At 40.7% G+C, this 27,859-nt stretch overlaps 1 protein-coding gene and 2 long non-coding RNA genes across 4 annotated transcripts in view; 1 reads left to right on the top strand and 2 right to left on the bottom strand.

Annotated features, from left to right (window-relative positions):
- LOC138170518 (uncharacterized) overlaps nucleotides 1-4,118 on the bottom strand; it is a 53,200-nt gene extending 49,082 nt beyond the window's left edge. Inside the window, exon 1 of the long non-coding RNA XR_011170646.1 lies at nucleotides 824-4,118. This is a non-coding gene — a long non-coding RNA (uncharacterized lncRNA). The remainder of the gene's footprint in view (nucleotides 1-823) is intronic.
- Nucleotides 1-27,091, top strand: LOC138170516 (uncharacterized). The gene is made up of 3 exons (XR_011170644.1): nucleotides 1-863; nucleotides 22,508-22,592; nucleotides 26,858-27,091. It is a non-coding gene; the product is annotated as an uncharacterized lncRNA (long non-coding RNA).
- The window catches only part of PRKDC (protein kinase, DNA-activated, catalytic subunit), a 183,383-nt gene continuing 180,787 nt past the window's right edge, over nucleotides 25,264-27,859 (bottom strand). For both annotated transcript variants that reach the window (XM_069099902.1, XM_069099901.1), the window contains exon 86: nucleotides 25,264-27,064. In XM_069099902.1, the coding sequence (XP_068956003.1) occupies nucleotides 26,860-27,064 (205 nt within the window). In that variant the 3' untranslated portion in view covers nucleotides 25,264-26,859. The remainder of the gene's footprint in view (nucleotides 27,065-27,859) is intronic.

The following is a 27,859-nucleotide window of genomic DNA, read 5'->3' on the forward strand; positions in this document are numbered from 1 at the left end:
CCCCACCCCCTGCGGGACACGGCCCGGGCCTGGCTGCTGGGAAGGACCCTCCCTCTGCCAGTTTTTCAACGTGCAGGACTCTGTGTTCTCGTCCCCTCCTTCCTGTTTATGGGGCTTTGAACCACCTCATTCCTCAGGTGAAAGGAGGGGGAGCCACACCACTGGAGTGGCCCGAGGGCCCCGGGGCTCCCTCTTCCTGGGGGAGCAAGGTCCCTGGGCCATTTAGATAAGGGGGCCAGGAGGGTAGTGGCCTTTTTTCCACGTGATACCTCCCTGGAGTTCAGGGACTAGAGAATGAAGTGACAGGCAGCCCCCCGGGAATTAACGCCCGTCCTCAGGGGAGGGAAAAGGGAGAGCGAGTGCGCTGGCACGGACTCAGCCGCTGCCTAATGAGGCTTTAAATGCGAGCAAATGTCTGCACTGTGCGTAAGGTTACAAAGACCCAGATAAGAAATAATCTCTGGAGGCGAGTTTGGTTAATTTGACCCATAAGTCAGCGTCCTTCGCGCTTCTCCGGACTGATGCTATAGCGAAAGGCTTCGTGCAGTTTGGACGGCGCAGACACTTAAGGCATGCACTGGGACTCCCCCCACCCGCACCCCAAGCCTCAGGGAGGACGGCAAGCTGTTAATATTTTTCAGTCACAGCATTATCGTCGCGGCTGATCACGTTTCCAGAATCATGCAGACCCTGCTGGAGCCTGAATTCCCTGAACAGAATGTGTTTAAATGTGTAAACAATCTCTTCACATCCGGTCTCTCTGGGGCGCAAAAGCCCGTTGACTAGCCAGCCATCTACATCGGTATCAGAGAAACCTACTTACCCCTCACTTAACTCTGCTTCGATCTAAGTGACACGCTCAGGTCAGAATCACTATCAGCTGAGGAGAGGAAACTGGTCAAGGCCAAAGGTCACACCCACTACCAGTTCACATTCGGGGGTGGGGGGATAAGATACATTGGGGGTTTCTGTGACACATAGACTTCTGTCAGCTAGACAACAGCAGCAGCCGCCCATCTTTGTCAGCCAGCTGGGAGAGAAAAGACAGATGTCATGGCAGGGGGAGGGAGGAAGGGGAGAGGAGCTTCCTAAGGTTCAGCCAAGATGTTTGCAGATAATGAGATGATGGGGGGGGGGGGGGGACATTCCACTGCTGCGTGCTCTCTCTCCAGCAGTGGCTCAGCGAAGTTTTATAAGCTTACTGCAAATAGGCGTTTGTGACTTTTTTTTTTTTAAATCTTGAACTCTCTCCAACATACCCCATATTTGAGCTAAGGCAGAGTTTAGCAGAAATATTTCAGGAAGTTCTGGGCAAGGGGAAACGTGCTTATGTCGCATCGTTTAATTCAGCCGGAGAGTATTCTAATCATTTTCCCACTTAGGTGTCCAGACATCTGGAGAGCAGTCTCAAAGCGCATACCCGAAATGTTTCAGCAGGCCTAGGAGATTAGGTCCTTTCAGCCAGACTTGTGCTGTTTCCAAGATGACAGTCGCAAACCTTGTTATGTGTCAGGTTATGCATGTAAATCAATGCACCCCAGATGCAAATTCTCTTCAGCACAATGCAAGCTTCTGTTTGCTTTAAACTCTTGACCAAAAGACAGTTGAATCATGAAAATGAGCTCATCTTGCCACCAGCCACCTCCACTTGACTTCGTGGTTGTTCCCTATGTGTATCTCCCCACCTCCACAAGCTTGGGGCTTCAGGAAGTGAAGGAGGCCATATAGTTCTGTGTGTCCCAATAACCACAGAAGTGCTATTATAACTAACAGGCTCGAAGGCATAAATTAAAGAGAAAGGCTTACAAAAATCATGGCTTTAGAAAGTTCTGTGTTTCTCAGCTGTTCTTATGTCTACTTCTTGGCAAAAAGAATACCCATTTTCTCCTGTTCCTGAACATGTTTCTGGTCGTGAGGCTACTGAAGAGTGCCATCTTGTGGTTGGTCTTGCATTAGCCTTATTGAGGCCTTTTAATTCCCCACCTCTAATTATTCTAGTAAAACATTCTTTTGGATTGATAGCATCTCTTAGTACAGATCTTGAAAATGTTTGTCATGTTTACCTGTTATCCAATATCTTCACTTTCACAGCTCACTCATTCTGTAGCTTTTATACAAACCTGTAGCCCCGACATTAAGACAACCCCTCCAAAAACTAAACCAGTTTTAAACATTCAATTTCTCAGGATAATTTGATTTTACAATTTATTACATGTCTACTATGTACAAGGAGAGTCAGCTAGGTGGCACAGGAGATAGAGTGCTAAGTCTGAAGTCAGGAGGACCTGAGTTCAAATGCGGCCTCAGATATCAGCTATATGACCCTGGGCAAGTCACTTAAACCTGTTTGCCTCAGTTGCCTCATCTGTAAAGTAAACTGGAAAAGGAAATGGCAAACCACCTCAGTATCTGCCAAGAACGCCCCAAATGGGGTCACGAAGAGTTGGACTCTAGTGATTGACAAAAAAAAAAAATTTACAAAGCATTATTCTAGACATCAAGGGGCACAGAAATAAATAAGAAAGGGGTCTCTGGGCCCACAGAGCTTACAGTTTAGTTGAAAAGATTTGTTGTAGGTCTAGGATCTGTGATTTCTTTCATGTGAAATCTCACTTAGCAGATAAATATTAGAGAGCTAACTGAACTTCAGGAAGGCTACATGATTCGTCGTCAGGCACACAGTTAGTAAGGGATGGAGTCAGGATTTGAATCCAGCCAGGTCTTCCTTCCCCCAAGACCAGTGCTCTATCTACAGCTGGACCATACTGACTCTATTTGGGCAGATGATACACATAAAATGATAACTATAATACAATTTAGAATACAAATTCATAAGCAGGGTACTGTAAAAATCACAAGAGAGATGAAACCTGTTTTCCCACCTCCTGACAGAGAGATGATAGAATCAGAGGGCAGATGGAGACATATTTTTTGGACGTGGCCAATGTGGGATTTTGCTCTGCTTGACTATACATATTTATTCAAGTGTTTTGTTTTAACTTTCTCTTGTTAATTGAAAAAAGTTCAAATGAAGGAATCAGTGAGGGACAGATAATGAATTTCTGGTTTGGTTTACTAGGGTAGGCTTTAAGGAGGAGGCTTCACCCAAATTAGACCTTGGGACATATTTGGAGTTTCAATAAGCAGAAATGGTGAAGAGGACATTCTAGGCATCCAGAACTGGGAGAGCAAGAGCAAGGAGTCACAAATAGGTTGTATATCATATAATTTGTCCCAAGTTTAGTATATAAAGTAGTGTGAAGTCAGGCTGGTGAGGCAGTCCATGATCCCATCGATATGGGAGTTCCCTCCACCTATCCATAGCAGCTAGTCATGTGTATCTTTTGTCTACATCCTTCCATAAGTTCACCAGAAGTGCCAGAGGCCTTCTTCTCTTCCTGTTGGCATCATGAGGGTACTAGTGGAACACCCTGTCCATCTGTCCTCTCTCATATCACCACCTGGCCAGCCTGCCTTCTCTTCCTTTCATACAGTTCTTTGATTATATCTTTTACTCCCCTTTTTTGGAGTTCCTTACTGGGTGGATGTTGTAACCTACTCACACCCACCATGTGCCTCCCCATTTCCTTCTGGGAGATAGTCATTTTTTATTCTTCAGATATAATCGTATTCCTTGTTTTGATGCCATATAACAACACTAATAAAATGGACGTTTGCTTTCATGGAAAGCTCAGGAACAGTTTAGTAATTTCCTGAAGCAATCCGGCTTGTTCTCCTCCTCATGTTTAACCACAGCTCATCCTTCTACATTGTCCATCCCAGGTATGCGTCCTGATGTACAAGTTCTCTAGGCTGTCCATCCAAAATCTGGACAATGGACATTTCCAACCATCAGGTCTTCCCTGTGGCTCTGGAGTGTTCTAGGGACCAAGGTCATTAGCATAATGACATCTCAAAACAGGAGTTCCTGGAGAACCTCAGAGGCAGGATTGTATGATCTCATCTGATCCTCACACCAAGCCTGGGATGTAAGTGCTATTATTTTCCCCATTTTAAAGATGAGGAGATTCAGGTAAACAGAGGTTAGAAAACTCATCCAGGATGACACAGCTAGTGTCTAGGGCAGGATTTGAACTCCAGTCTTTCTGACTCTGGGCCTAACAATTAGTCTCTAACCATTGTACAACCTACCTGCCATATCCCTCTTGGACGTGGAGCCTGGGCTGGATCTCCTCCCTCATGGTGCTTGCCGCCTTGGGCGAGTATCCCTATTTTATGCCTCCCCTCACTCTTTATAATCAAGGGGTTATTGAACAGTGTCACAAATCACATTTGTGCGTGTTTGTGTATGTGTTGTCTCTCTCAATAGATTGTGAGTTTCCTTGAGGACAAAGAATGTTTTCGTCTTTCTTTATATCCTCGGTACTTAGCACAGTGCTTGGTACACAGTGAGCACTTAATAAATGCTTATGGATTTGTTGGCTCCAAGATACCTTCATGATTTTGAGGTATGTATGAGAGACACCTTATTGAAAAAGAGCCTGTAAGTCAGTGTTTTGTTCTGTGGAATCAACTTGTTTTGTTTCGTTTTTTTTCATAATCAACAAATAATAAGCACAGTGATGCCTTACATTCTCTGCATCTTTCAGTCAATTGAACAATGGTAAAGATATGGCTCTTTGCTGAGTATTGCTTGTAAAATCCTGCTTTATTCTCTCCTCTACTTACCTCCTGTGTGATCTAGATTCATGTGTAGATGATTCTTATAAAAAATTTTTCATAGATGGGAGAATAGGCATGTGAATCATTAGTTATTGACTACACATCTCTCAGTTGACTTTTTTTCAGAATTAAGATCAGAGAATTTTTTTCCCCTTGCCTTTGGTGTCACCCTTGTCAGACACCTTGTATAGCAGTCCCTTGGTATGCTGATAGTTATATTGCCTTCAGTACAGATCTTCTTCATATACATTTGGTCTCATCCAGTTATGGTTCTAATCTTTGTTATCAGAAATACCCAACCCACCACCTCCCAGTTTCTGTGGCCTCCAGAGTTTTCTCCCATGCAGGCCTGACCCCTGACCAAGATTCCCCTCCCTAAAACTTCCCACCCCATCAGTGTCTTCTCCAGTACAGGCTAACGCTGCTAGTTCCTGACAGGAGTCCCACGCCTCCTTCTCCTGCCTAACATGAAGCAAACATCCCAGGGTTTCATTGGACACAGTATTGCTTGCCACGTGGTTGGACCTTAAGGAAGGACTCTGAAGCCTCTTCACACCTCTTCTTTAACAGACCTTTCTCCAACAGCTGACACTCTGCCTGATGCTCCTCTCTCTACCCTTTCCGTACTTGTTGCGTCTTTACTGATATCATCCCGCTCATTAGTTGTTACAGGAGAGTTGGAGTGTTCTTTGTCCCCCATTGCCGCTGCCAGCTCCTCTTTCGGTCACTGTCATTCTGCTGCATTCTTCCCACTGAACTTCACCACATCTTAGCATATCATCCACTTCACCTCACGTTGGCCATAGCTATTGACCCCTCCGACGTTCTTATTTCCTCAGTAAGTTTAATGCATCGCTTACAGTCTTTCTCTCCATCCCAACATTTGTAGTTGTTCAATCATTCAGTTGTGTCTGACTCTTTGTAATCCTGTGGATCATGCTGTCCATGGGGTTCTCTTGGCAAAGATATTGGAGTGGTAAACCGTTTCCTCTTCCAGTGGATTTCATATGAGAGGATTTCAACATACATATTCATTTTCCCTCAAAACCTCTCAGTTCCTCAGTCTGTTCAATTCCCATGACCTAGTCCTCCAGCCCACCTTATCTATACACACACCTTTGGTCTTGCCATCACCCACAAGAGTTCTACTTCCATGTTCGTTAACTCTGAAATTCCTTTATTGATGCATAACCTTTTACCCTATTTTTTCCTCTGCCTTATGACCCCTGACACTATTCTTCATTTTCACTATGACCCCCATTCCTTCCACCCCTCAGTTCTTTCCCAGGCCATCACTCTTACACTACCTATACTTTCCTTCCTTCTCTATCCTGATCCCTTGGTGAACAAAGTCAACACTACACCATAATTTATTCATAAATCCCTTGTCCTTTGGCCAACCATGCCTTGTTAAACACAAACCTAGATTACTTTTACTGTCTGCCTTCTTTGCTCCTATTTACATACTTCTGAATGGAGCTGGAGGAAATAATGAAAACTTGCTGATTAAGTTCCTAATAAATTTACATTATCAAATCTCAATGGAGCCCGCATCTCAGCAAAACATCCATTCTATTCCTCACTAATCAATTCCTAGCCTACTCTCCACAACAGGTGTTCCAAACTTTCTTATCTTTCCTCAAGGCTCCCATGGCATTCCCTACCTTGACCTGCTCTGCTGAAGACCTCATCTCATATTTTGATGAGAAAATAGAGACTATTTGCTATGAGCTCCCTCTTCTCCCCATCTTTCTATCTCAAAATCCCTTGATATCACCCCCCACCCTCAATTCATGTTCTAGTCTCTGATGGTGTGGCATTTTGCCATGGCCAAGGCCAACCCCTTTATAAATACCCTTGATTCAGTATCCTCCCATTTTCTATTACAGACTGCCCCACCTCAATGACCACCTTCCCTATGTGATGGTTCCTTTCCTGTTACCTACAAGATACTCAAGTCTCCCTCACCATTAAGAAAACAAAAACCCTCCCATCCTCACATACTATTGTCATATATGTCCTCTTTTGTTCTCACCATTTTCTTCTCAGAATCAATCAGGGAAGAGTAAAAGGATTACCTTGCAGCAGTGAGGACCCAGTTGATATTAGATAACATAAATTTATAGTATAGCCAGTCAATTTGATTGTATGGTTTCCTTTGCCTCTGTTTAGGAGCATGTGAGTAATGATGATCAAAGGGCAAGGGTAGTGGAAGTAATCTAGGCTTAAGATTTGGAAAAGCAGAGTCAACTATATGGCAAGGAGACAAGGGATTTGAGAGTAAAATAGAGTGCAGAGTTGAACAGATCGACTATACAGTTGATTGGAAATGGAGGAAAATTGTTAGAGCAAGGGAATTGCCCTGAAAAAAATGACTTCAAGGTAATGATGAGGATGAAAAACAGATTTAGAAGGGATAATGCATAGGGAGAGATGGAGCCTCCCATTATGAAGTGAAATACATGTGGTTGATGTCAGCATCTAAACTGTTACCATCCCTGTGTGTAGCTGAGATAGAGTAAAAGAATAGGTCTTAGTAGTTGAAGAGACTGGGAAAAACTGGGATGTGAGAGTGGTTGAGGGAGCATCAGCATCGATGTTGGATGTCCCTAGTATAAAGGGAAGAGTTGAAGAAAAGAGGAAGACGGTGAGCCAGACACTGAACTTTTTGGGAAAGGTGGGAAAATAACCCGAATACTAGTAGACAGTGACCACCACAGTCTTGTTTGGTGATAACTTTTAATGGTGTGAACTTCAAAGGTAGAGAGATTGCTTAGTGATGTCAGTAAAGGGAGAGCTTGAACATGGCAGTAGAGAACAAGGAACATTCTGGTTCTGCCTCCATGATTTCTGTGGGCTGGATGACGCATCGTCTGGGGGAAGCTGAGTCTCTACGAGTGCTACAAGATGGAAAGAACACAAGAGGAATAGGCCCAAATGGAATGTAGTTTATGATTCGATGGAGAACAGAACCATGATGAATTTTTGCTCCTGGAGCAGGCAGTCCCAGCATGCATCAGTTGGTGGCGAAGAAGATGTAAGATTCTCCCCCATACAGAAGAGACGTATCCTTGGATACCAGTGGGAGGTTGCTGGTCGGGGGGCTGCCACACTTGGGAAGGAAGAGCGGGGTGAATGAGGAATTCCCCCCACCCCGCCATCTGGTAGCTATTTTAGTTAAGTATTCCTGCCAAGTAGGTGCTGAGATCTGTTGTTTCTAAAGTGCTAAGAGGTTGAAGATGCTTTTAGTGTCCTCTAAATTCAGCCCCCTGGGCAAAGTCCTGGTCACTCCATCCTACTTATGGTTCTGGTGAAGGCCTGTGATAATGAAATCACATATATTTGGACAATTGGAGTATTTTCTGATCCTCTTATTCTTAATCCTTTTTCCTTGATGCATAGCCATTTAGACAACTATATGGTACAGTGGGTAGATTACCAGGTCAGAACACAGGAAGACCTGTCTTCAAATTTGACCTCAGACATGTATTAGCTGTATGACCCTGGGCAAGTCACTTAACCCAGTTTGCATCCGTTTTCTCATCTGTAAAATGAGCTAGAGAAGGAAATGGCAAACCACTCTGGTATCTTTGCCAAGAAAACCCCAAATGGGGTCGTGAAGAGTTGAACATTCACTGAACAATGAAAAGAGTCATTTTAAATGCTCCAGAAAGCAAATTTAAAAGTTGCAGTACCTGATATTTACAGTGATTTTCCTGTACTGCTAACACAATTGAGATGTCCAACTGTCAAGCTTTTTGGGGGCTTTAGTTTACAACATAAGACTAAAAATGATTACATGTTCATTATAACTGTATCCAAAGGTATCAGGGTTTTAAAGCGAGTTCTGTAGGTTCCTCATTCTGCTCCCTGATGATACACAGCCAGGTGGTGCGGTGGGAAGAATGCTGGACCAAGAGAACCTGGCCACGGGTCTTAGCCGTGCAAACCCGGGCAAGTCACTTAAGCGCTTTCTGCCTCAGTGTCCTCATCTGCAAAGTGGGGACGATAATGACAGCACCAGCCTCACAGGGCTGTTGAGAAGATAAAATGAAGTAAAATTGATAAAGTGCTTTTTGAGGGCTGCTAGACAGCACAATGGCTAGAGTGCTCGGCCCGCAGTCAGGAAGACTCATCTTTCAGAGTTCAGATCTGGCCTCAGACACTTACTGGGCAAGTTTCTTGATTAACCTGTCTGCCTCAGTTTCCTCATCTGTAAAATAAATAGGAGAAAGAAGTGACAAACCACTCCAGTATCTTTGCCAAGAAAACCTCATATGGGGTCACCAAGTGTCTGACATGACTGAACAATAGCAACAAAGCGCTTTTCAAACCTTAAAGTTCTCTATATGCTAGCTATTATTTTTATCATTCCCCCAGTTGTTAGTTTTAACCTCTCCTCATCACTCTCTATTTATTTTGTCTGTATCTCGTATTTACTAATCTATGAACATGTATTCACCCAACAAAGTGTCTGGCATGTAGTAGATGCTTAATAGATGTTCGTTGATTGATTCATTGACCTTCCATTTATTCACAAAAAGCAGCTCAGAGTCAGGAGATCTGGGTTGAAATCCTGCCTCAGATACTGGTTGTGTGATCACAGGAAAATCTCTTAATCTCTGAGTCTCTTTTCTTATCTATGTAAAGAGAATACTAATAATTGCACAGCCTCGCTCATAGAATTGTTCAGAAGAGAAGACGTTTTAAACCTCAAAGTCTTACATAAAAACAAATTACTGTTGTTGATTCACAATGTCATATAATGCCACATGTATATATAACTAAATTAATTTTAGCAGACTCTGAAAAATATATATATGAACCATAGTTTAAAGCAAGTATTTGATCTGACTAGCCAATCTTATCTACCACAGGGTTGCTGACATTCTTAGTAATAAAACCCAAATATCAGGCAGCTTTTCTCCCCAGCCTGACATATATTGAGGATTATTTATTCTGCTTACACCTGCCACTGAGCATATGTCCCATTCAAATGTGCTCTTTGGACTTGCTAGTCATCTGACATAAATTAATACTTAGCCCATATTCAGGGAGTTGGTCTGAAGAAATGGTTTATTAGAACCATAATTCCTTACCTAGATCATTTCCCTCTGTCACCAGTAGACCTTGCCCTATGTCAAGTGTGCTCTAGGAGAGAGGTGACACGTAAGCATCAGAGATCTTTAAAACTTGATCTCAACATGTATTTATGCTCTGCATGCCTGTCATCTGTGGCCTAACTTTAGTCACCAAAAGAAACTATTTTTTCCTCGACATTTTACTACTCCTGTATCTGATTAAGAGTCTCAGGGTCACAGTATATTAGATTTAGAATTGGAAAAGAACCCTCTCATTTTATAGATTTGACTCAAGCAAAGCTGGATTGGGAACCAAAATCTGCTAGAATACAAATTCAAGGCTCTTTCCATTACACTATCCTGACCATTTTCTCTACTGGGACAAAATGTTCCCTGGTAGGTGCTGAAAAGAATGTCCCAGGCCTATGCAAGGAAGATAAGTGCAGCATCTCTGAAGGGCTAGCATGGATCTATTTTGTTTGTTAAACCCGAAATAGCTTACTGGACTTTGTGGTGAACTGTGGAGTATGTTCTAAGTTTTAAACTAAACAGCCAACCAGAAAGGGTCACATCCCATTTTGCTGTCAAGTGCAGCCATCCTGCCATCTCCCCTGCCTGGAAAAAGATGACCTCTAGAGCACATTTCCAGAAGTCATGCCCCCACGTCCCTGGGACTGAGCTACACTCATTCATGAGGAGTTCAAACCCACCTAGCTTACTGCATTGACTCAGCACCAGAGCAGAGCTTGCTTCACATCTCAATCCTTGTCATCTGTACCAACATTCTCCTGCTTCACACTCAGCGATCAAAGCCATATTAACCATTACTTCTGGAAAGATCACATTGATTGGCCACCTTTACGGACCATATTCTCCATCCTGTAACTTGTCAAACCAAAACTCCCTTCCCAGGCTACCATTTTCCAGAATATATTGTTACCATAAGTTCCTTGAGAAGAGGGTCTATTACACTTTTGTATTTGTCATCACAGTGCTTAATAAATGCTTTTTCATTTGTTCAAGTGTGTATCAGTATAAATAATTACAGGAGTTAGAACAGGAAGAGATTTCAGCCCCACTTGTAGTGTGCTGGCAAATGTTTAACAACCACTTCTCCTGGGGAAAAAATTTACATGTGACACACTTTTTTGGGGGGTAGGGGTAGGCAGTTCAAGGTTAAGTGACTTGCCCAGCGTCACCCAGTCTGAGTTCAGATTTGAACTCAGGGCTTCCTGATTCCAGGGCCACTGCTCTATTCATTGTGCCTCCTAGGTGCCCCACATATGTTACACTTTTAAGTTTAATTTGCATTTTCACATTTTTTCTATCACTTTCACAAGTCTAGATAATCAACAAAACAATAAATCAAGCCTAGTTTTGTAGTGTTTGGCAATATTCAAGATGTAAAGGTTCACATGAAAATTTAATTGGCTTTCAGGCAAGAATATATACCTACAGGCTGGTTTTAGCACACCCTTGATCCCAGCACTCTTGTTGATTGTGGCTACTTACAGACAGGCCAGAAAACAGTCCCAGAAGGGTTAAGTGACTTGACCAGGGCCACACAAGTAGTTAGTGACAGAGTCAGGATTTGAATCCAGGACCTCTGCCTCAAACACAGCAGCCTTTGCACTGTACCCAGCTATAGAGTTGATATTCTGAACAGCTGCTTTGAATTCATGATCCAAATCATCTTTACTGTAACATAAACTTCTTGGTTTGTTAAGTCTTCCTTAATTTATGACTCTTTCTTTTAAAAAATCATTTTAATTATCCTATTTCCCATCATTGCCTTTGATTTTTTTCATAATTAAGATGGATACACTCAGGCCTTTTGAACTCTTCTGCTTTCTATTATTTTTAGTGCTCTTCTAAGTGTTTGAAAATTTTTTTAAAAATTATTTTCCTATTAATTTAGTCTCTTTTTATTTGGCTAACAGTTTTTTCCCTGTGTTTTAAATAACAATTTAAAAATCAAAATAGTTTTGTGGTTTGCTGCTTTATGAGGAAGTCTCTAGTGAATATTGTTATTCTGTGGTTATAAAGTTAACATTATGATAATCCTATAAATCAATAATAAAATCTGGGTAAGAGAAAGATGAATAGAAGAATAGACTATCTGTAAAATTGGAAAACTTGAGTAAAAGTCCACGCTGGCTGGCTAAGATGCCAGGTATAATACTCCTGGGGAAGTGTTGAGTTTTTTGGTTTGTTTTGTATTGATCTGCATAGGAGTAGTTCTTGAGGCTTTTAGAACCTTAGAACTCAAAATGGGAGGACCTTCTAAGATTAACTTACCTTGAAAAAAGTGAGTCAGGAATGGTAGGGTTAATAAGCATTCTATACCTCTGGCCCAGGGGAAGTTTTCCAGTATTCTCTGTCAAGAGGGTTTAATTTGGGACTTTTCTTGGCCTTCTTCTAAAGGTTACAGGTTTGTATCTAGTCTAGAGGTCCAGAAAATAATCCTATGACACACTTGCATTTGTCATTTTAAGCAAAGTTCATACCCAGGAATGGGAGAGAGACATTCAGCTAGGAAGTTGATCAGGACCCAAGTGTATCAACTCTGGGCTATATAGGCCTTGCCAAACAAGAGGTGTTTAATGTTGGGAAAACAACTTAGAGAAGACTATTAGACCCTCCTTTACTCCAGCAGAAGGTCTGAATCTTGTGTTGAGAATATGAGCGCTTCATTACATGGCCATACTTACTATCTTTATGGTAGTTCTATGCAGGAATTTCAGAAGGAGAGTGAGAACTCAGAACATGTAGCAAATGTCAAGCACGTGACCATCACTGTCTCCTACAAATCTTTAATAGGGGTGAAGCTCAGAGTCTCAGCTTTATTTGGCACCTTGTGAATGGATTATTGAAGTACTCTACTACTTTTGATAGATCAATGAGAATTATAGTGAACATCGCTAACTCTAGTTGTGTGTGTGTGTGTGTGTGTGTGTGTGTGTGTGTGTTGTTCAGATCGGTCATTTATTCTTTGGTAGGAACTCCTTGGTGAGGAAAACCCTTCATCTGATATAGATTTTACCTTCAGTTTATAGTCAGAGAATTGCCTGGGTCATTGTGAGGTTAAATGATTTATACATAGCTAATACATGTCAGAGGTGAGACTTGTCTACCTATTCCTTCATATTGTCTCCTTTATCTCTACTTTTAAGAAAACTTTCTAGACTATCACATAAAATAATCATTTCTACTCCAATTTTGTCATTTTTTGTGCGAGTAAAATTGGCAACATTCAGTTTAGAAGAGAACATCTATTTTTGGCTTATTTTTTCATTAAAGTTTGTTTCAATCAACTAAAAGCTACCTTATCGCCCTTTTCCTTCCCCCTTCCTAATTGAGAAAGAAAAACAAAACCCCTTTCACAAATATATATAGTCAAGAAAAACAAATTACCTCATAGACCATGTCCAAGAAAATGTGTTTCATTCTGCATTTTGAGTCCATACCTCTTTATCAGGAATCTTTGGAACCTTGGTTGGTCTTGCATTGATCAGAGTTCCTTTCTTTAAAGTTATTTATCTTTACAAAATTGTTATTATATAAAGTCTTCTGCTTCTGCTTACTTCACTATCAGTTCATATGAGTCTTCCCGTTTCTCTGAAGCTCATCTTCATTTCTTACAGCACAGCAGTTTTACATCACATTCCTATACCATCATTTATTCAGCCATTCCCCAATTAATAGGCATCTCCTCATTTTCCAATTCTTTAACATTGCAAAAATAACTACTATAAATATTTTTGTTGTAAGTATTTTTGCCATAAATATCCTTTGTTTGAGTTTGTTTTACTTAGGACATTACTCACTTAATCTACCCTCTCTTTTATTCCTCTAACCCTTCTCTCCTTTCCTTTCTGATTTCTTGTTGAATGAAATGTAATTCAGGACCTAATGAGCATGTGTTCTGCCCTTCTTTGACCAGTTCCAATTAGAGTAAGGTGCCAGTATTGCCCACTACCCTCACCCCTTCCTCCTTCTACTTGCACACCCTGATTATACGAGACAATTTTCCCCATTTTTCTTCTCCTTTTTTCTCTCTTTCCATTCTTCTTTTAAGATCAGTGACAGCTCATAGTTCACAAAAACTGCTGGGAAAATTGGACAGCAATATGGAAGAAAGTAGACTTAGACCAACATCTCATACCATATAAAAAGATATGCTCCAAATATATGACCTGGATATAAAAGGCCACACCATAAACAAATTAGAGAAACATGGAAAAAAAATACCTATCACATATATGGATAGGAGAAAAGTTCATGATCAAACAGTGAGTAGAGAATATTACAGAAGGTAAAATGGCTAATTTTGATTACATAAAATAAAAAGGTTTTGCACAAACAAATCTGATAAAACTAAGATTAAAAGAGAAACAAATGGGAAAAATCTTTGAAGAGAGTTTCTCTGATAAAAGTTAATTTTCAAGATAATAAAAGTAACTAATTCAAATTTATAAGAAAAAATCCATTCCCCAATTGACAAATGGTCTAAGGATATACATAGACAGTTCTCAAAGTAAGAAACCCAGGCTATCTATGGCTATATTAAAAAAAATACTCCAAATCACTACTAATTGGAGAAAAAGATATTAAAACAATTCTAGGATTCCGACTCACACCCATCAGGGTGACAAAGACTTGGCGAGCTTGACTATGTACATTTGCTAAAATGCCTCTTTTTTTGTCTTTCTCCAAGAGGTTAGAAAGTGAGATGATGAGAAATTAGATTTTTGTTACTTTAAAAAAAATAGAGGTGGGGATGCTACAGATGTGAAATATTGCATGAACTTTCAAATGAGATCACAGTATTAGTTTTACTTAATTTTTACTTTGTAACAAGAGACCTCACACAAAGTGGGAGTCATCTGTAAATGTAATATAAAAATAAATACATAGTAAAACTTTTTTTTTTTTTAAGCCATCGGGGTTAAGTAACTTGCTCAAGGTTTCACGGCCAGGTGTTTCTGGGTAGATGCTAAGTGTCTGAGACCGGATTTGATCCCCATGTCATCCCGACACTGGGGCTGGTGCTCTTACTCGCTGAGCCACCTGGCTGCCCCCAGTAAAACTTTTTTTTTTTTTAAGAATCATTAAAATAGGGGCAGCCAGGTAGCACAGCGAGTAAGAGCACCAGCTCCAGTGTCAGAACGACCTGGAGATCGGATCCTGGGCTCAGACACTTAGCACCCACCCAGAAACACCTGGCCATGTAACCTTGAGCAAGTTACTTAACCCTGATTGCTTAAAAAAAAAAAAGGAATCATTAAAATATAATAGACCCACTCCCAGGCCCTCTGTCTAATTAGACTCACTCTATAACCCCCGGTGGTAGGAGGGATCTGAGAAGACACATGACACATGCATCATCTTCTCATTAGAATGCAAACAGCCTATCCTTGTTTGGTCCCTTATGATTGCTTGCTCTTGTTTAGCTTATTTTGTTTCTTAACTCCTGTGTTTGTATTTCACAGTTTCTATACATTTCTAGTTTTTTTTTTTTTTAAAGCAATTGGGGTTAAGTAACTTGCTCAAGGTTACACGGCCAGTTATTTCTGGGTGTGGTGCTGAGTATCTGAGCCCAGATTCGATCCCAGGTCATCCCGACACTGGAGCCGGTGCTCTTACTCGCTGAGCCACCTGGCTGCCCCTAAGCAATTGGGGTTAAGTAACTTGCTCAAGGTTACACGGCCAGGTGTTTCTGGGTGGGTGCTAAGTGTCTGAGCCTGGGATTCGATCTCCAGGTCTTCTCAACACTGGAGCCGGTGCTCTTACTCGCTGTGCTACCTGGCTGCCCCCATTTCTAGTCTTTTCATTGGGAATGCTTGGAAATTCTCTATTTCATTAAAGATCCATTTTTTTTTCTCCTGTAGGATTACTTATAGTTGGAAACCTATATCCTTTGCTTTGTGGAGTATCGTATTCCAAGCTCACTACTCCTTTACCGTTGTGCCTGCTAAATCACGTGTGATTCTGACTGTGGCTCCTTGGTACTCGAATTCTTTCTTTTGGGCTATTTGCAGTACTTTTTCTTCTACCTGGAAGCTATAGATTTTGGGTCTGTTTCTAGTAGTTTTCATCTGGGGGGGTTCTTTGAGGAGGTAACTGATAAATTCTTTGTACTTTCCCCTTGCCCTCTGGTTCTATGAGATCTGGGCAGTTTTCTTTTGTGATTTCTTGAAATATACCTGGATTCTTTTTCCATCATTGCTTTCAGGGAGTTCAGTGATTCTTATATGTTGTTTTTGTAATGAGATAGTCATCATCATAATCATCTTCTTTCTTTCAAGTTAATTTTCTTTTTAAGAATTTAATATATTTCCCCCAATTACATGCCCAGTTTTTAACATTTTTAAAAAATGTTTTATAATTCTGTGCCTCCTTCCATCTCTTCTGCCCTCCTCCTCCCCATCCCTGCGATGGTAAACAGTAAGATATAAGTTATACATGTGCAATCATATAGAACATTTCCATATTAATGATTTTGTATAAGAAGACTTGAATAAAAGAAAAAGGAAAGAAAAAGTGAAAAATAACATGCTTCAGTCTGTATTCAAACAATACCAGTTCTTTCTCTGGAGGCAGATAGTATTCTTCATCATTAGTCCTTTGGGATAGTATTGCTGAGAATAGCTAAATCATTCACAGTTCTTCATCATACAGTATAGATTAGCACACATTGCATGTAGTAAATGACCATTGTAACTTAGTTTTGGAGTTTATTTTCTCTTATGGAATCATTATTTGATCCTTTCTAATTTTCAGAGTTTATTGCTTGGGCAAGGTTTTGTAACTTTTGTGCCAGCTTCTTAATTCCCTTTCACATTTTTTCTTCTATAGCTCTCATTTCTTTTCTGACATTTTCCTCTAGCTTTCTCATGTTATTTTATAAAAAAAAATTTTAAATTCTTGCTTCATCTCTTCTTGGAATTTTAGTTGAATTTGTGCCCAAATTGTTTTTCTTTGAAGTTTTGCTTGTAGATGTTTTGGAATCATTCTATTCTTCTAGATTTGTGTTTTGAGCATTCCTGTCACCATAATAACTTTTTATGGTGGGATTTCATTTGTCTGTTTGTTTGCTTATTCTTCAAGCCTACTTTCTAACTTTGGACTTTATGTTAAGGCTGGGCACTATTTATTTCTGAAGGGAATATCCAGGCTGAACTTGAGTTTTCTGGGGTCCTCTGCTGTTTTCCATGGCTATTATTATACTGTGGTTATTATGCCGTAGGCTTCAGGCTAGGCTGCAGGTTGAATGTGAAATCCTCATTCCAATGCTGGGGTCAGAGCCACACAGCTACTGCTTGCTTCTGTACAGCTCCTTGCTCAATACAAAATCTAGGGCCTGTGATGGCTCCTCACCCTGGAATGTCCTTAGGTAAGTCCCTTCCTTAGTCTACCCTGAATCAGGACGAACTACTTGGGACTGGTAGTGAACAGCAGAGATGCCACCCCTCCCCTGTTTCTGCATGGTGCACAAGACTAGGCCCCTCTATGCTGGGTCTGGGACTCCTTTTTTTATAATTAATTTTCTTCCCCTCCTTTCCTCCTTCCTTAAGACTGTGTGCAATCTGATAGAGGCTCTACATACATATTCATATTAAACATATTTTCACATTAGTCATGTTGTAAAGAAGAATTGGAATCAATGGGAGGAACCATGAGAAAGAAGAAACAAAAAAGAGAGCAAATAGTATGCTTCGAGCTGCATTTGGACTCCATAGTTCTTTCTCTGGACGTGGATAACATTTTCCATCATGAGTCTTTTGGAACTGTCTTCGATCGTTGCATTGCTCAGAACAGCTAAGGCTATCAAAGTTGGTCATCACACAGTGCTGCTGTTACTGTGTACCTGTTTCTCCTGATTCCGCTCACTTCACTCAGTATCAGTTCATTCAGATCTTTCCAAGTTTTTTTTTTCAAGTCCTGCTTATTATTTCTTATGGAGCAGTTATATTCCATTACATTCATATACCACATTTTTTCACATAAGCATAGATAACTTTAATTTCTTCATCTGAAAACTTGTCTGTTTATAGCCTTTGACCATTTGTCAATTGGGGAATGGCTTGTATCCTTATAAATTTGACTCAGTTATCTATATATTTTAGAAATGAGGCCTTCATCAGAGATGCTGCTTGTAAAAATGGTTTCTCTGGGACTCTTTCTTGCCCAGTTGCAGAGTCTTTTCCTACAACAGAATGTTTAATGTGGTCATTCTTTGCTAGGCCTCATCCCCAGTGTCTGTGACCTCTCTGTGTCTTGCTTTGCTCATGTGGCCTAGAAGAATCACAGTATGATTACACTCAGTCTGGTGTTTCCTAGCTCTCTGCAGAGCAGTTGTGGGATTGGGGTCAGCTGAACTTCTTTCTTTCTACCACTCTGTCATCTTGGTTTCACTCTTTTTTGTTTCACAGATAATATATGAAAACACTTGATAAACTCTAAAGTATTCTGTAAATATTAGTTGGGCAGTGAGATAGCACAGTGCACAGAGTGCCAGAGCTGGAGTCAGAAAGACTCATTTGCCTGAGTTTAAATCTGGCATTAGAAACTTGCTAGCTGTGAGACTCTGGGCAAGTCACTTAACCTCTTAGTGCCGTAGGCAACTATCTCAGACTCAATTCCAGAGCAGGTGCCAATCTGCATAGGTAGAGGGAGTTCCCTCAATGATAGTACTGTATACCAGTCATTCATGCAAAGCAACACAGAATCCCTGCCATGTGCAAAGCAATGGGCTAGGTTTGAGGTACAACACAAGAGGGGTTTCTTGTTTTATTTTTATTTTTTATTATTTATTTAAAAAAGCAATTGGGGTTAAGTAACTTGCTCAAAGTTATACGGCCAGTTATTTTGTGTGGGTATCAAGTATCTGAGGCCGGAACCGATCCTGGGTCCTCCCGACTCCAGGGCCGGCGCTCTTACTCACTGTGCCACCTGGCTGCCCCATAAGAGGGGTTTCTAAGTTGAATAGAAATGATCCTTGCTCTCACAGACGTTAAACTGGTGAAATCACAGAACTCAGACAAAGGCTCCTTTTTTAAAAAAATTCCTTCCTTCCTTTCTTTTTTTTTTTTTTTTAAAGCAATGCAGAGGAATGAACAAGGTTGTCTCCAAACATTCAGGGCTCTATTTGCATAGGCTGAGTCACATATTGACTTAGCAAGCATTTAGTGAATCATTTAGCGAATCTGGGCAAAGTTGAAACCCTCATAAATAAGAAACTTATAAATGACTCCTTGCTTTCCAAGCTCCAGAACCTTGGGGTAGCCCTTGGTGTATCACCCCACTAGGTCCTTTGGAAGGTAACAAAGATAAAAGATTGCTGAACTCAGCCAAAGCTAACCCATATATATATTTTTTTTTCAAATCACAGCAATTTAATTTAATCAAATATTCATAAAGTACCTCTATGCTTAAGGAATTGTGATAGGTACTGTGGACACAGAAACAAAAACACCACAGTTCTTTGCACTTGAGCTTACATTCTGTTGGATTCATTTAAAACCAAAGGCCATTTACTTGGCTTCTATTACCACCACACTGGATTTCCTGCTGGTACCTCATTTCTGAAGAGATCAGGTACCCTGTGCCACCACCCAGGGCATTAACAGAGGGGGACCTATCAAAATTTAAGTTTGCCACTAGACTAAAACCCATTTACTGCATACAGGAAAAGAAAGCAAAGTGCTACCTGGAAGGTGGAGAATACTGGCTAAATTTGTAACTCCAAAGAAGCATACTCATTAGGAAGCAGAAAGGGAGTAAGTAATACTGCAATTTCCACTTGAAGCTGCTTTTTCTTGTGTTTGACAAACTGACAGCAATCACAGTGCAATTCTGGGAAGAGCTGCCATATTGCACAGCCTCAAAAAAAACCCCAAGTTCAAATGGATATCTTTAGGTAGATATCCTAATGAAGCATCCTTCTTCCACGTTTTAAATATTTGTGTTGTCCATATTAGCCTTTCCCCCCTTTAACCGTAGGGTTGTTCAGCAAGCAAGATGGCCAATCTTATCTTTTTGCGGCAGCTGATGAAATCATATCCTGTTCATTCCTATGAATCAGCCAGATTATCCTCAATCACAACGAGAAGGCAGTCCCATTAAGGCAGGTACTGTGTGCTGAGTTGTCAAATTTTCAGTGTGAGCCTTTACACCATTATTGCATTGTTTAATGTCTAAACTTTGAGAGAAAATGTTAAATGTCTATTAAACTTAAAAGTGTATGTCATGTCCCCCCCTCCCCCCGCCAGGTGGTTGTTAAGCATTTATCGGCATACTAGTGCGTATGGGGCAGTGGTAGCCACAGAGATGAATGGGCTGAATCTCACCTGTGTATAAAGCAGATGAAATCTAAAGAGTTCGAGATGTTTGTGTGTAATTGTGGCAGTGGCCCATTGGAACGTTGTCCTCAGAGAACATGTAGGGTCCTCTTCTTTCTGACAAATCAAATGGGGTGGCCTGGGGACCTGCCTCTGGATGGTGAGGAAGTGTAATGGAGGGTTCTGATCTCCACTTCAGAGCATGCACAGCTATGACTTTTTCCAGTCTATTAACCACATGGTGAAGAAATCCTTTTGATTGGCTACTGTGCTAGATTTGGGAGTATGTCATGAGACTCCTTTGGGAGCAGCTTATCCCTTTGTCCTGCTCTGGTGTCCAGGGAGGAGGTGTTCCTGCGTGTCTCTGAAGGAGGAAGGGGCCTTGGGCCCCTTTTCACCTGAAGTTGGCATGAAATCATGAGTATGGCCTTGCTGTGGCTGAAAGAGGTCATGCCCATGGCCTCCTCTTCCTACTCTGGTTGGCATGAAGCCCTGTGTTTGCATCTGCCCCTGTTCTTACCCTTTCCTGCCTTAGGTGAAGGAGTATTGGAAATGAAACAGGCTAAGTAAGCTTTGGAAGATGAGGAGAGCCATTAGACATCTGGGAGCTGGAATCCATGCAGGGTTTGTGGACAGTGAGCATGATTCAACAGCACCAGAGCAGTGGGGATCCAGCCCTTCATTAGTCTGACCCTGAAACCATGACGCTAGGTCCTACAGTAAAAGTGAAGGGGAAGGGCAAATGATTTAAGATTGAACTCACTTTCCACAGGCACTGAAGTAGTAAAGGAGGGATCATCAGAGCGGAAATGCTTTTGTTATGTCTTCTCAGTAAATAACCTTTTGTAAAAGTTGGTCCAAGTTTCCTGGCTTTGTGAAATTGGAGTGTTAATTACTGGAAGACATCAGTGGTACAAGGGAGATCCTAACTGTACTCGATGACTGAATTAACAGGAAAACATGCCAGAATGATAAATCATTAGAAAAAGTCACCCCAACCCTCCAGAGGAATCCTTAGATCCCCAAGTGGGAGACAGAACTGGCCCTCTTATGAATCTCCATTTTATACCACTTGCTTTAAAAAATACAAGTATGTAAACATTCTACAAGTTTCTTCTCAAACTGTTCTGCTCTGCTTCCTTCCAAACTTCTTTTGGTTTTCTTCTGTCCATTGTTTAATGTAAAGAGAGGGATCTGGTGAATGTCCAAAGTGCACGACCCTACTCAGCTGATGGCTTGGAATGGAAGTCTTGGAGAGTTAGGGAACCGGGCAGACATTCTGTCACTGGGGCCAGTCTGCTGACCACAGAGCTAGGAAAAGCCCTTTTCAGTGGGAATTGCGGTGCAGTCAAAAAGGTCCAAGGCAGTTTTACATTTTCCCTTCAGTTGTACCTCCCCGGGATCCCTTTTTAAAATGGAGATCCAGTTTCAAAGAATGTCTTCCTTGAAAGCTGTTGTGTTTGTGGAAGTCCTTTTTGGATTGAGGGCATTTAAGTCAGAATAAATAACATTTAAAAACTCCCAAAACTAACTGGATCACAGATTTAGAGCCTGAAGGGGTTTTACAGGCCACTGATTCCAACCCCGTCGTTTTACAGATGTGGAGAAAGAGCCACATGGCTATCCGGGGCTTCCTGACTCCAAGTTCAATGCTCTATCCACTGCACCACCTAATTCTTCCTTCTCCTAGATTCCCTTTCTCCATCAGTGATACCCAGTCACCCATGTTTGAGACACTCTCCCCACATCAAATCACCTCACTAAAGCTTGGATGTTCCACCTTGGAAACTTCTCTTTGCATGAATAATTTTTTTAAATTCTAAATCACCCTAGTGCAAATCCTCATTACCAAATGTGTGGACTATCATAATAAAAGCCTCCCAACCTACTCATTTCTGGCCTTGGTTTCCACCAATCTATATTCCACAATTAATATTCCTTATCCACTAGAAAACAAAACATATTAGTATCGTCCCCTTTGGCAAACCTCAAAATCTCCTTTCCACCAATCCAAATTCTGCATTTCCTTCAAGCTTCAACACAAGATTCTGTTTTTGTTTTACTTTTTCTGGGGGGGGGGGGGCGAAGGTAGGGCAATTGGGGTTAAGTGACTTGCCCAAGGTCACATGGCTAGTTTTGGTGTTAAGGGTCTGAGGCCAGGTTTGAACTCAGGTCCTCCTGACTCCAGTGCTCTATTCACTGCGCCACCTAGCAGCCCTGAGAATCTCTGGACATGTCTTAAAACTAAAAACCTTTCACTATATGCATTCTTGTACGTTTTCCTTAGCACAGACCTGCAGTACCTCCTGAACCACAAAACAGAGTTCTTCGTGTTTATTGCATTGACTTGAATTAGCTTGTCTTAGAGTTTCTTTATAATCGTTTTCTGTTTTCTTTTAGATTATAAGCTCCTTGGTCAAGAACTGTATCTTCTTTTTCTCCTGTCTACTCTACTAGGCCTAGCATAGTAGGAAATGGACACCAGGTAGGTGCTTGGTCTGAGCTTGCAGATCTAGGGCTAAGGGCCAACCTTTTGAATACACAAATTGTTCTTTTTTTGATTAGGCGGGTCTTCAATGATTGCTTCACGTGGTATAAAATGGAGGGTCACAGGCTGTACTTCCTGTCCCCCCCCTTATCCCCAGGGGATGCCCCTTCAGGGCTGAGGTGGCTTTTTCCGATCATTCAGGTGTGCTCTCCCTTAATATGAATCACTACGTACAGTTAGCATCTCTGTATCACCGATATCGTCCAGTGATTAGCAATTCGAGTTTCATGTAACTGGCAAACCTCAGTTAGTGAGCCTTACTTAGTGAACATGACAAACCATTTCTGGAAGCATGGAGCACGCTGGCCAAATTTCATGACACTTCTGAGCACCATATGGTAATATTTATCTTGTTACCAAATGATTTTGACATTATACTCAAAACTACAGGTGAAATAACCCTCCACCTTAAAGGACATCTAAAAGAAAAAGATTCATCGGAGTAGTGTTCTGTATTTATTAAGTGCCTGCCAAATGATGGAATCATATGGAATCATTAACACTACAAAGTTAATTTTCAAATTAAATGAAGTTATACTTATTTGCCTACCAAAGTCATTTAAATACCTTTCATTCATGTTCTTATGTATTAAAACTGTTAGCTCCATGAGAGCAGGGATGGGGTCTGGTTTCATGCTGGAAGCCTCAGTTCCAAATCTGCTTTACACACACCAAGTGTTCAATGAGCTGGTCCCAAGGGCAGCCTTCCTACCAAGCCACATAAAATGAGTTACAAGTCAGTATAATGTTGTTAAAACAATAGACCCACTTTTAAAAATTTTAAGACAAATGCAGCGCTGTGTAATTTTAGTGAATTTTTATTTGGTTATTTTTTGTTACAAGGACCTCCTTCTGGATTATTCTTTTGACCTGAATATATTTAGTTCTCTAGTGTTCTGACCACATTGAGGCACTTCATTCAGGGTTGTCCTTTCTGATTCACAGTCCACTGGGGGGAAAATTGGTTTTAATCTATTCAGTTTCCTGGAAAAATCTCTTAGCTTGTCTTGGAGATCTCAATTTTTTCTCTTGGTTCCCACACCTGGAGCCAGAGTCCCTGTGATTCCTGGGCATGCCAAACTCTGATGCTCTATCAAGAAACTTGAGGGCCAGATGTGGTCAAAACCAGGCTTTAGTCCAGCAGTTAAGAAAAAAAAAAAAGAGGGGTGGCTAGGTGGTGCAGTGAGTAAAGCGCCAGCCCTGGAGTCAGGAGGACCTGAGTTCAGGTCCAGCCTCAGACACTTAACACACAGAAAAAAAAACACAACTAGCCGTGTAACCTTGGGCAAGTTACTTAACCCCAATTGCCCTCCAAAAAGGCAAAAAAAAAAAGATGCTTCAGTTTCAAAATTATAAATGCTCTTCCTTAAAAACTAAATATCTTGAGGTGGCTAGGGGGCACAGTGAGTAAGAGCGCCAGCCCCAGAGTCAGGAGGACCCGGGATCAGTTCTGGCCTCAGATACTTAACACCCACACAAAAAAACTGGCTGTGTAACCTTGGGCAAGTTACTTAACCCCAGTTTCTTAAAAAAAAAAAAAACAAAACCCTAAATATCTTTCTCCCCTTATAATTAGCAGGACTCTTACTCTTGAGAATCTCTGAGACTCACTATGATCCCAGGAGGCTGCACCACAGCAGGCGGCAGCATTGGGACATTTCTGGAAAGGAGAGTTAGGAAAAAACCATTAGGAAGGAAAGCCACCAAAAGAAAAAAACATTAGCGTGGCATCTTGCATCCTGCCAGTTTTGTGAATGACTTCCTTTCCCTCTTGATTCCCAGAGGCTTCCTGTGGGTATAAAGCAGCACAGTTCTGATACTGCTATAGGTTTCCTTACTCCTACAGATGTCTAGCTTGGGCCTTGACAAGCTTGTGCAGAGTACCAAGAGCCTGCTCCTGATCTCACATGATCAACAACTGGCATGCCTAATCTCTTAGTATTCTGGTGGCACCCAATATGGAGACCCAGACACCCAGATCAACCCTTTTTGTGGCAGCAAATTGCCCCCCCCCCCCATCTCAACCGGTCAAGAGTGAGCTCTGGCCTAGTTACAGAACCGGAGGCATGACTTAGATCATTTTATGATATGATATGATATGACTTTAGATACTTGAGAGATTGGGAGTCAGGACTGTGGGAACAGCTGGCTTGGGAGGCGATGGTATTTGATATCGTTTGATACTTCTTGATGCAATTCCTTCTATTTTAAGTACTTGTTCTCACTACAGCAGGAGGTCCTTGTGATAAAGTACTGACTTAAAAGGAACCACATCAGTGAGGGCTAAGAGCTGCTGGTTTGGGTGATGTCGACCTTACCACGCCAGCAGTCTTGGGGTAGCTCCAGGTTATGACATTATTTTTGCAAAATCAAGTCATCATGTTTGGCAAGAACCACAAGCCTAAGCTTTGCTCTTATAGGTCAAAGTAGTCGGACATGTCCCTCATAAATGTGTGATGAGGGTATTCACCATCTTGACTGAGTTTTACATTTTGTTTTTGAACACAAGGTAAGCTGCAGCTCAAGGATTTTTTTATTGCACTCTTAATTAGCTATGTTGTTATTTCCAAGCAGAAAGCTTTGACTGCAGACGTTTCCATACAGTAAATTTGAAGTGACATATTTTTTATTGATATAAAATGTAAAAAGTAGTTTACAATTTCATTGATTTCATATAGCAGATAAATCAAACTCATTCCACATAATCAGGAAACAAACATTTAAAATTAGTATTGGATATATTCAGTTCTATTTGCATATGTGAGGGAAAACATCGAAATTACAATAGCTAAGGAAAATGGAATATTTTTTGAACAGTCCAAATCAAAAGTTAGCTAAATTCTTGTCTGATTGTCTCCATGTTGTAGCAGAGTATCCACTGGATTATATACATAGATTTTCACATACATGATCTCACTTATTTTTCTTGAAAAGATAAAACATTTTGGTTGAATAAATGTCATTTGTTGAGAACACTCTTCACAAAATATAACTGTTCAGTGCCATGATGGGATCCATCTGACTATACTAGAATTAACTAGTGACACAATGTGCTTAGACTAGAGAAGTTGAATTACTGTGTTGAAACTATTTAACAAAACAAAACAAAAACTAACCAACTTGTATTATTCATTTTCTTTTTAACAAGTCCTAACTCTAGACTTCAGAATTTTATACCTGCCAGAAATGTTGTGTCCAATATTAACCTTATTATACCTATCATCATTTAAGCCCAATCTCATCTCACACCAAAGTCCCTAAGAACGGTTCCAAAAAATTACTTATAAAGCCTCACTGGCCCGGGAACACGTGAAGAGGAGCTAAGCCTTCACTCTGATTTTTAAATTATGCAATCTTGTTAATTCCAAATGAGTTCTTCATTGATCAGTATACCACTTGCAGTTTTGTGTGTGAAGTGTAGAATTTCTTTAAACGTGGAATCATTTTTAATATTTCACAAACAAGATCTTTGCTTTGTACTTTGGTATAATTTGTCCGAATATGTGGGGGTTCACTGAAGTTATCTTTGTGCTGAGGATAAGAGAGGAACGTAAATGTGTACGTTTTAACTCAAGGTACTTTTTCTTTTCTCCTTTATGGATCAGAATAGCAGAAATTGGTCATAGAGGCTAAATTTTTCTCAAAGATTTTTTCTTATAAGTAATTCTACCAGAACTGAGAAAAGGAAAAAAAAACACTATAAAATGGATCCAAAATAGGGCATTAGTGTGGGTCTACTTTTATTTATACAGAAAAGTTAAAGGACCATAATTACAAGCAGAAAATAATGTATGCTTTTGGTTTTTTTTCTTCAGTCTTGCTACAGATGTGTCATTACCTCCCATTGCTATGAGCAGTTTGAATAATACATGAAAATTTCAACCACATTACTTGTTGGTTTGTTAAAACACTTTCCAAGATGACAGTAGATAAAATCACAATGGATGCAGGTAGATAGCTAACGTGAGCATCTGAAACATGCTTAACCGAAGAAGACCTATAGTAAAAAAGGCATCTCATCTTTGGTCTTGGTGTGGGGCCATATTTTTTCTTTTGCTATAAATATAAACCTTAGTCTTACTGTTACAATGGCATTTGTTTTTATCATGACCGTGAATTATATTCAATTCCACAAAATGAAGTTCAAACTTGGTTTCTTTTCTTCAGGTAATTTTTCTTCAGTATCTTCCTCTTCTCCACAGATTTACATCCAGGGCTCCCATCCTATCCAAGTCCTGCCAAGCACATTGGGGTCTGTAGCTTGATCCATAAGACACTTGACTTGAGTCTCTTCTGAAAGCCCATCCTCTGGCTGTTGAGCACGAATGTTGTAATCTCTATGTCCTCGAGCTACAGACACATAATACTCAAAGGCAGTGACCTTCTCGTGGCCCAGGCGTAATTCATCACTGAAATAAAGATCACATTATTTTAAACCATGTATTTGTTTCTTTCTGTGGCCATATTCCTCTCTGTGCTACAAAGATCTCTTCATTTTACCACTTATAATAAATTCAACAAGCCCAATTCCATGGAATCATAGGATTTTTAGAAGTGGAAAGGACCTTAGAAATCAGCTCCTTAAGCAAAAGCTACAGAGTTCATCAAGTTTTTCTCTGGCCATTTTGCTCTCAATTCCAAAAAACAACTTTCTCCTTCCACTTATGGAAGTAAAAAGAGGTTTTGGACACCTACATTTGCTTGAAATTTCAGGAAAAATGTCCCTAGTGTTGGGGAGGACCTTTCAGATCACCCAGACACAGTCCATGAGGGATCCACCAATCCTGTCTACAGCAGTCCTAACAAGGCACCATCATCTAGCCTGTACTCTACTGTCTACCATCATACTCAAGTAATCCATTCCATTTTTGGAAGGCTGTGATTATTAGAATGAAGAACAACTTCATATTGTGTCTGAATCAGCATTTCTAAAATGAAAACCTAGTATCGCTATGGATAAGTACCAGGTGTTAAGAGTTGACAGGAGTTCATGCCTTCTAGTTTTCCTGTTTAGTTGCTGTAACTTATTAGCCTTCCTTAACTTCACCCTTAAAGAGCTAGAGGAAAAGAAAACTGTAGTGTACAAATACAGTATTTTCTTGGGTGGTCAAATGACTTCCTTTCCTCTTTCTCCACCTCCCCCCTCTCCATCCCCTAAGCCTCAGAGAGCCTTTTAAGGCTTTTAAAGTTGACTTTCTTCATCT

Source organism: Petaurus breviceps, unplaced genomic scaffold (assembly GCF_028583685.1).
Source record: "Petaurus breviceps papuanus isolate PSGF00001 unplaced genomic scaffold, PetGlider_PUasm1.0 38, whole genome shotgun sequence".
Lineage (NCBI taxonomy): Eukaryota > Metazoa > Chordata > Mammalia > Diprotodontia > Petauridae > Petaurus > Petaurus breviceps.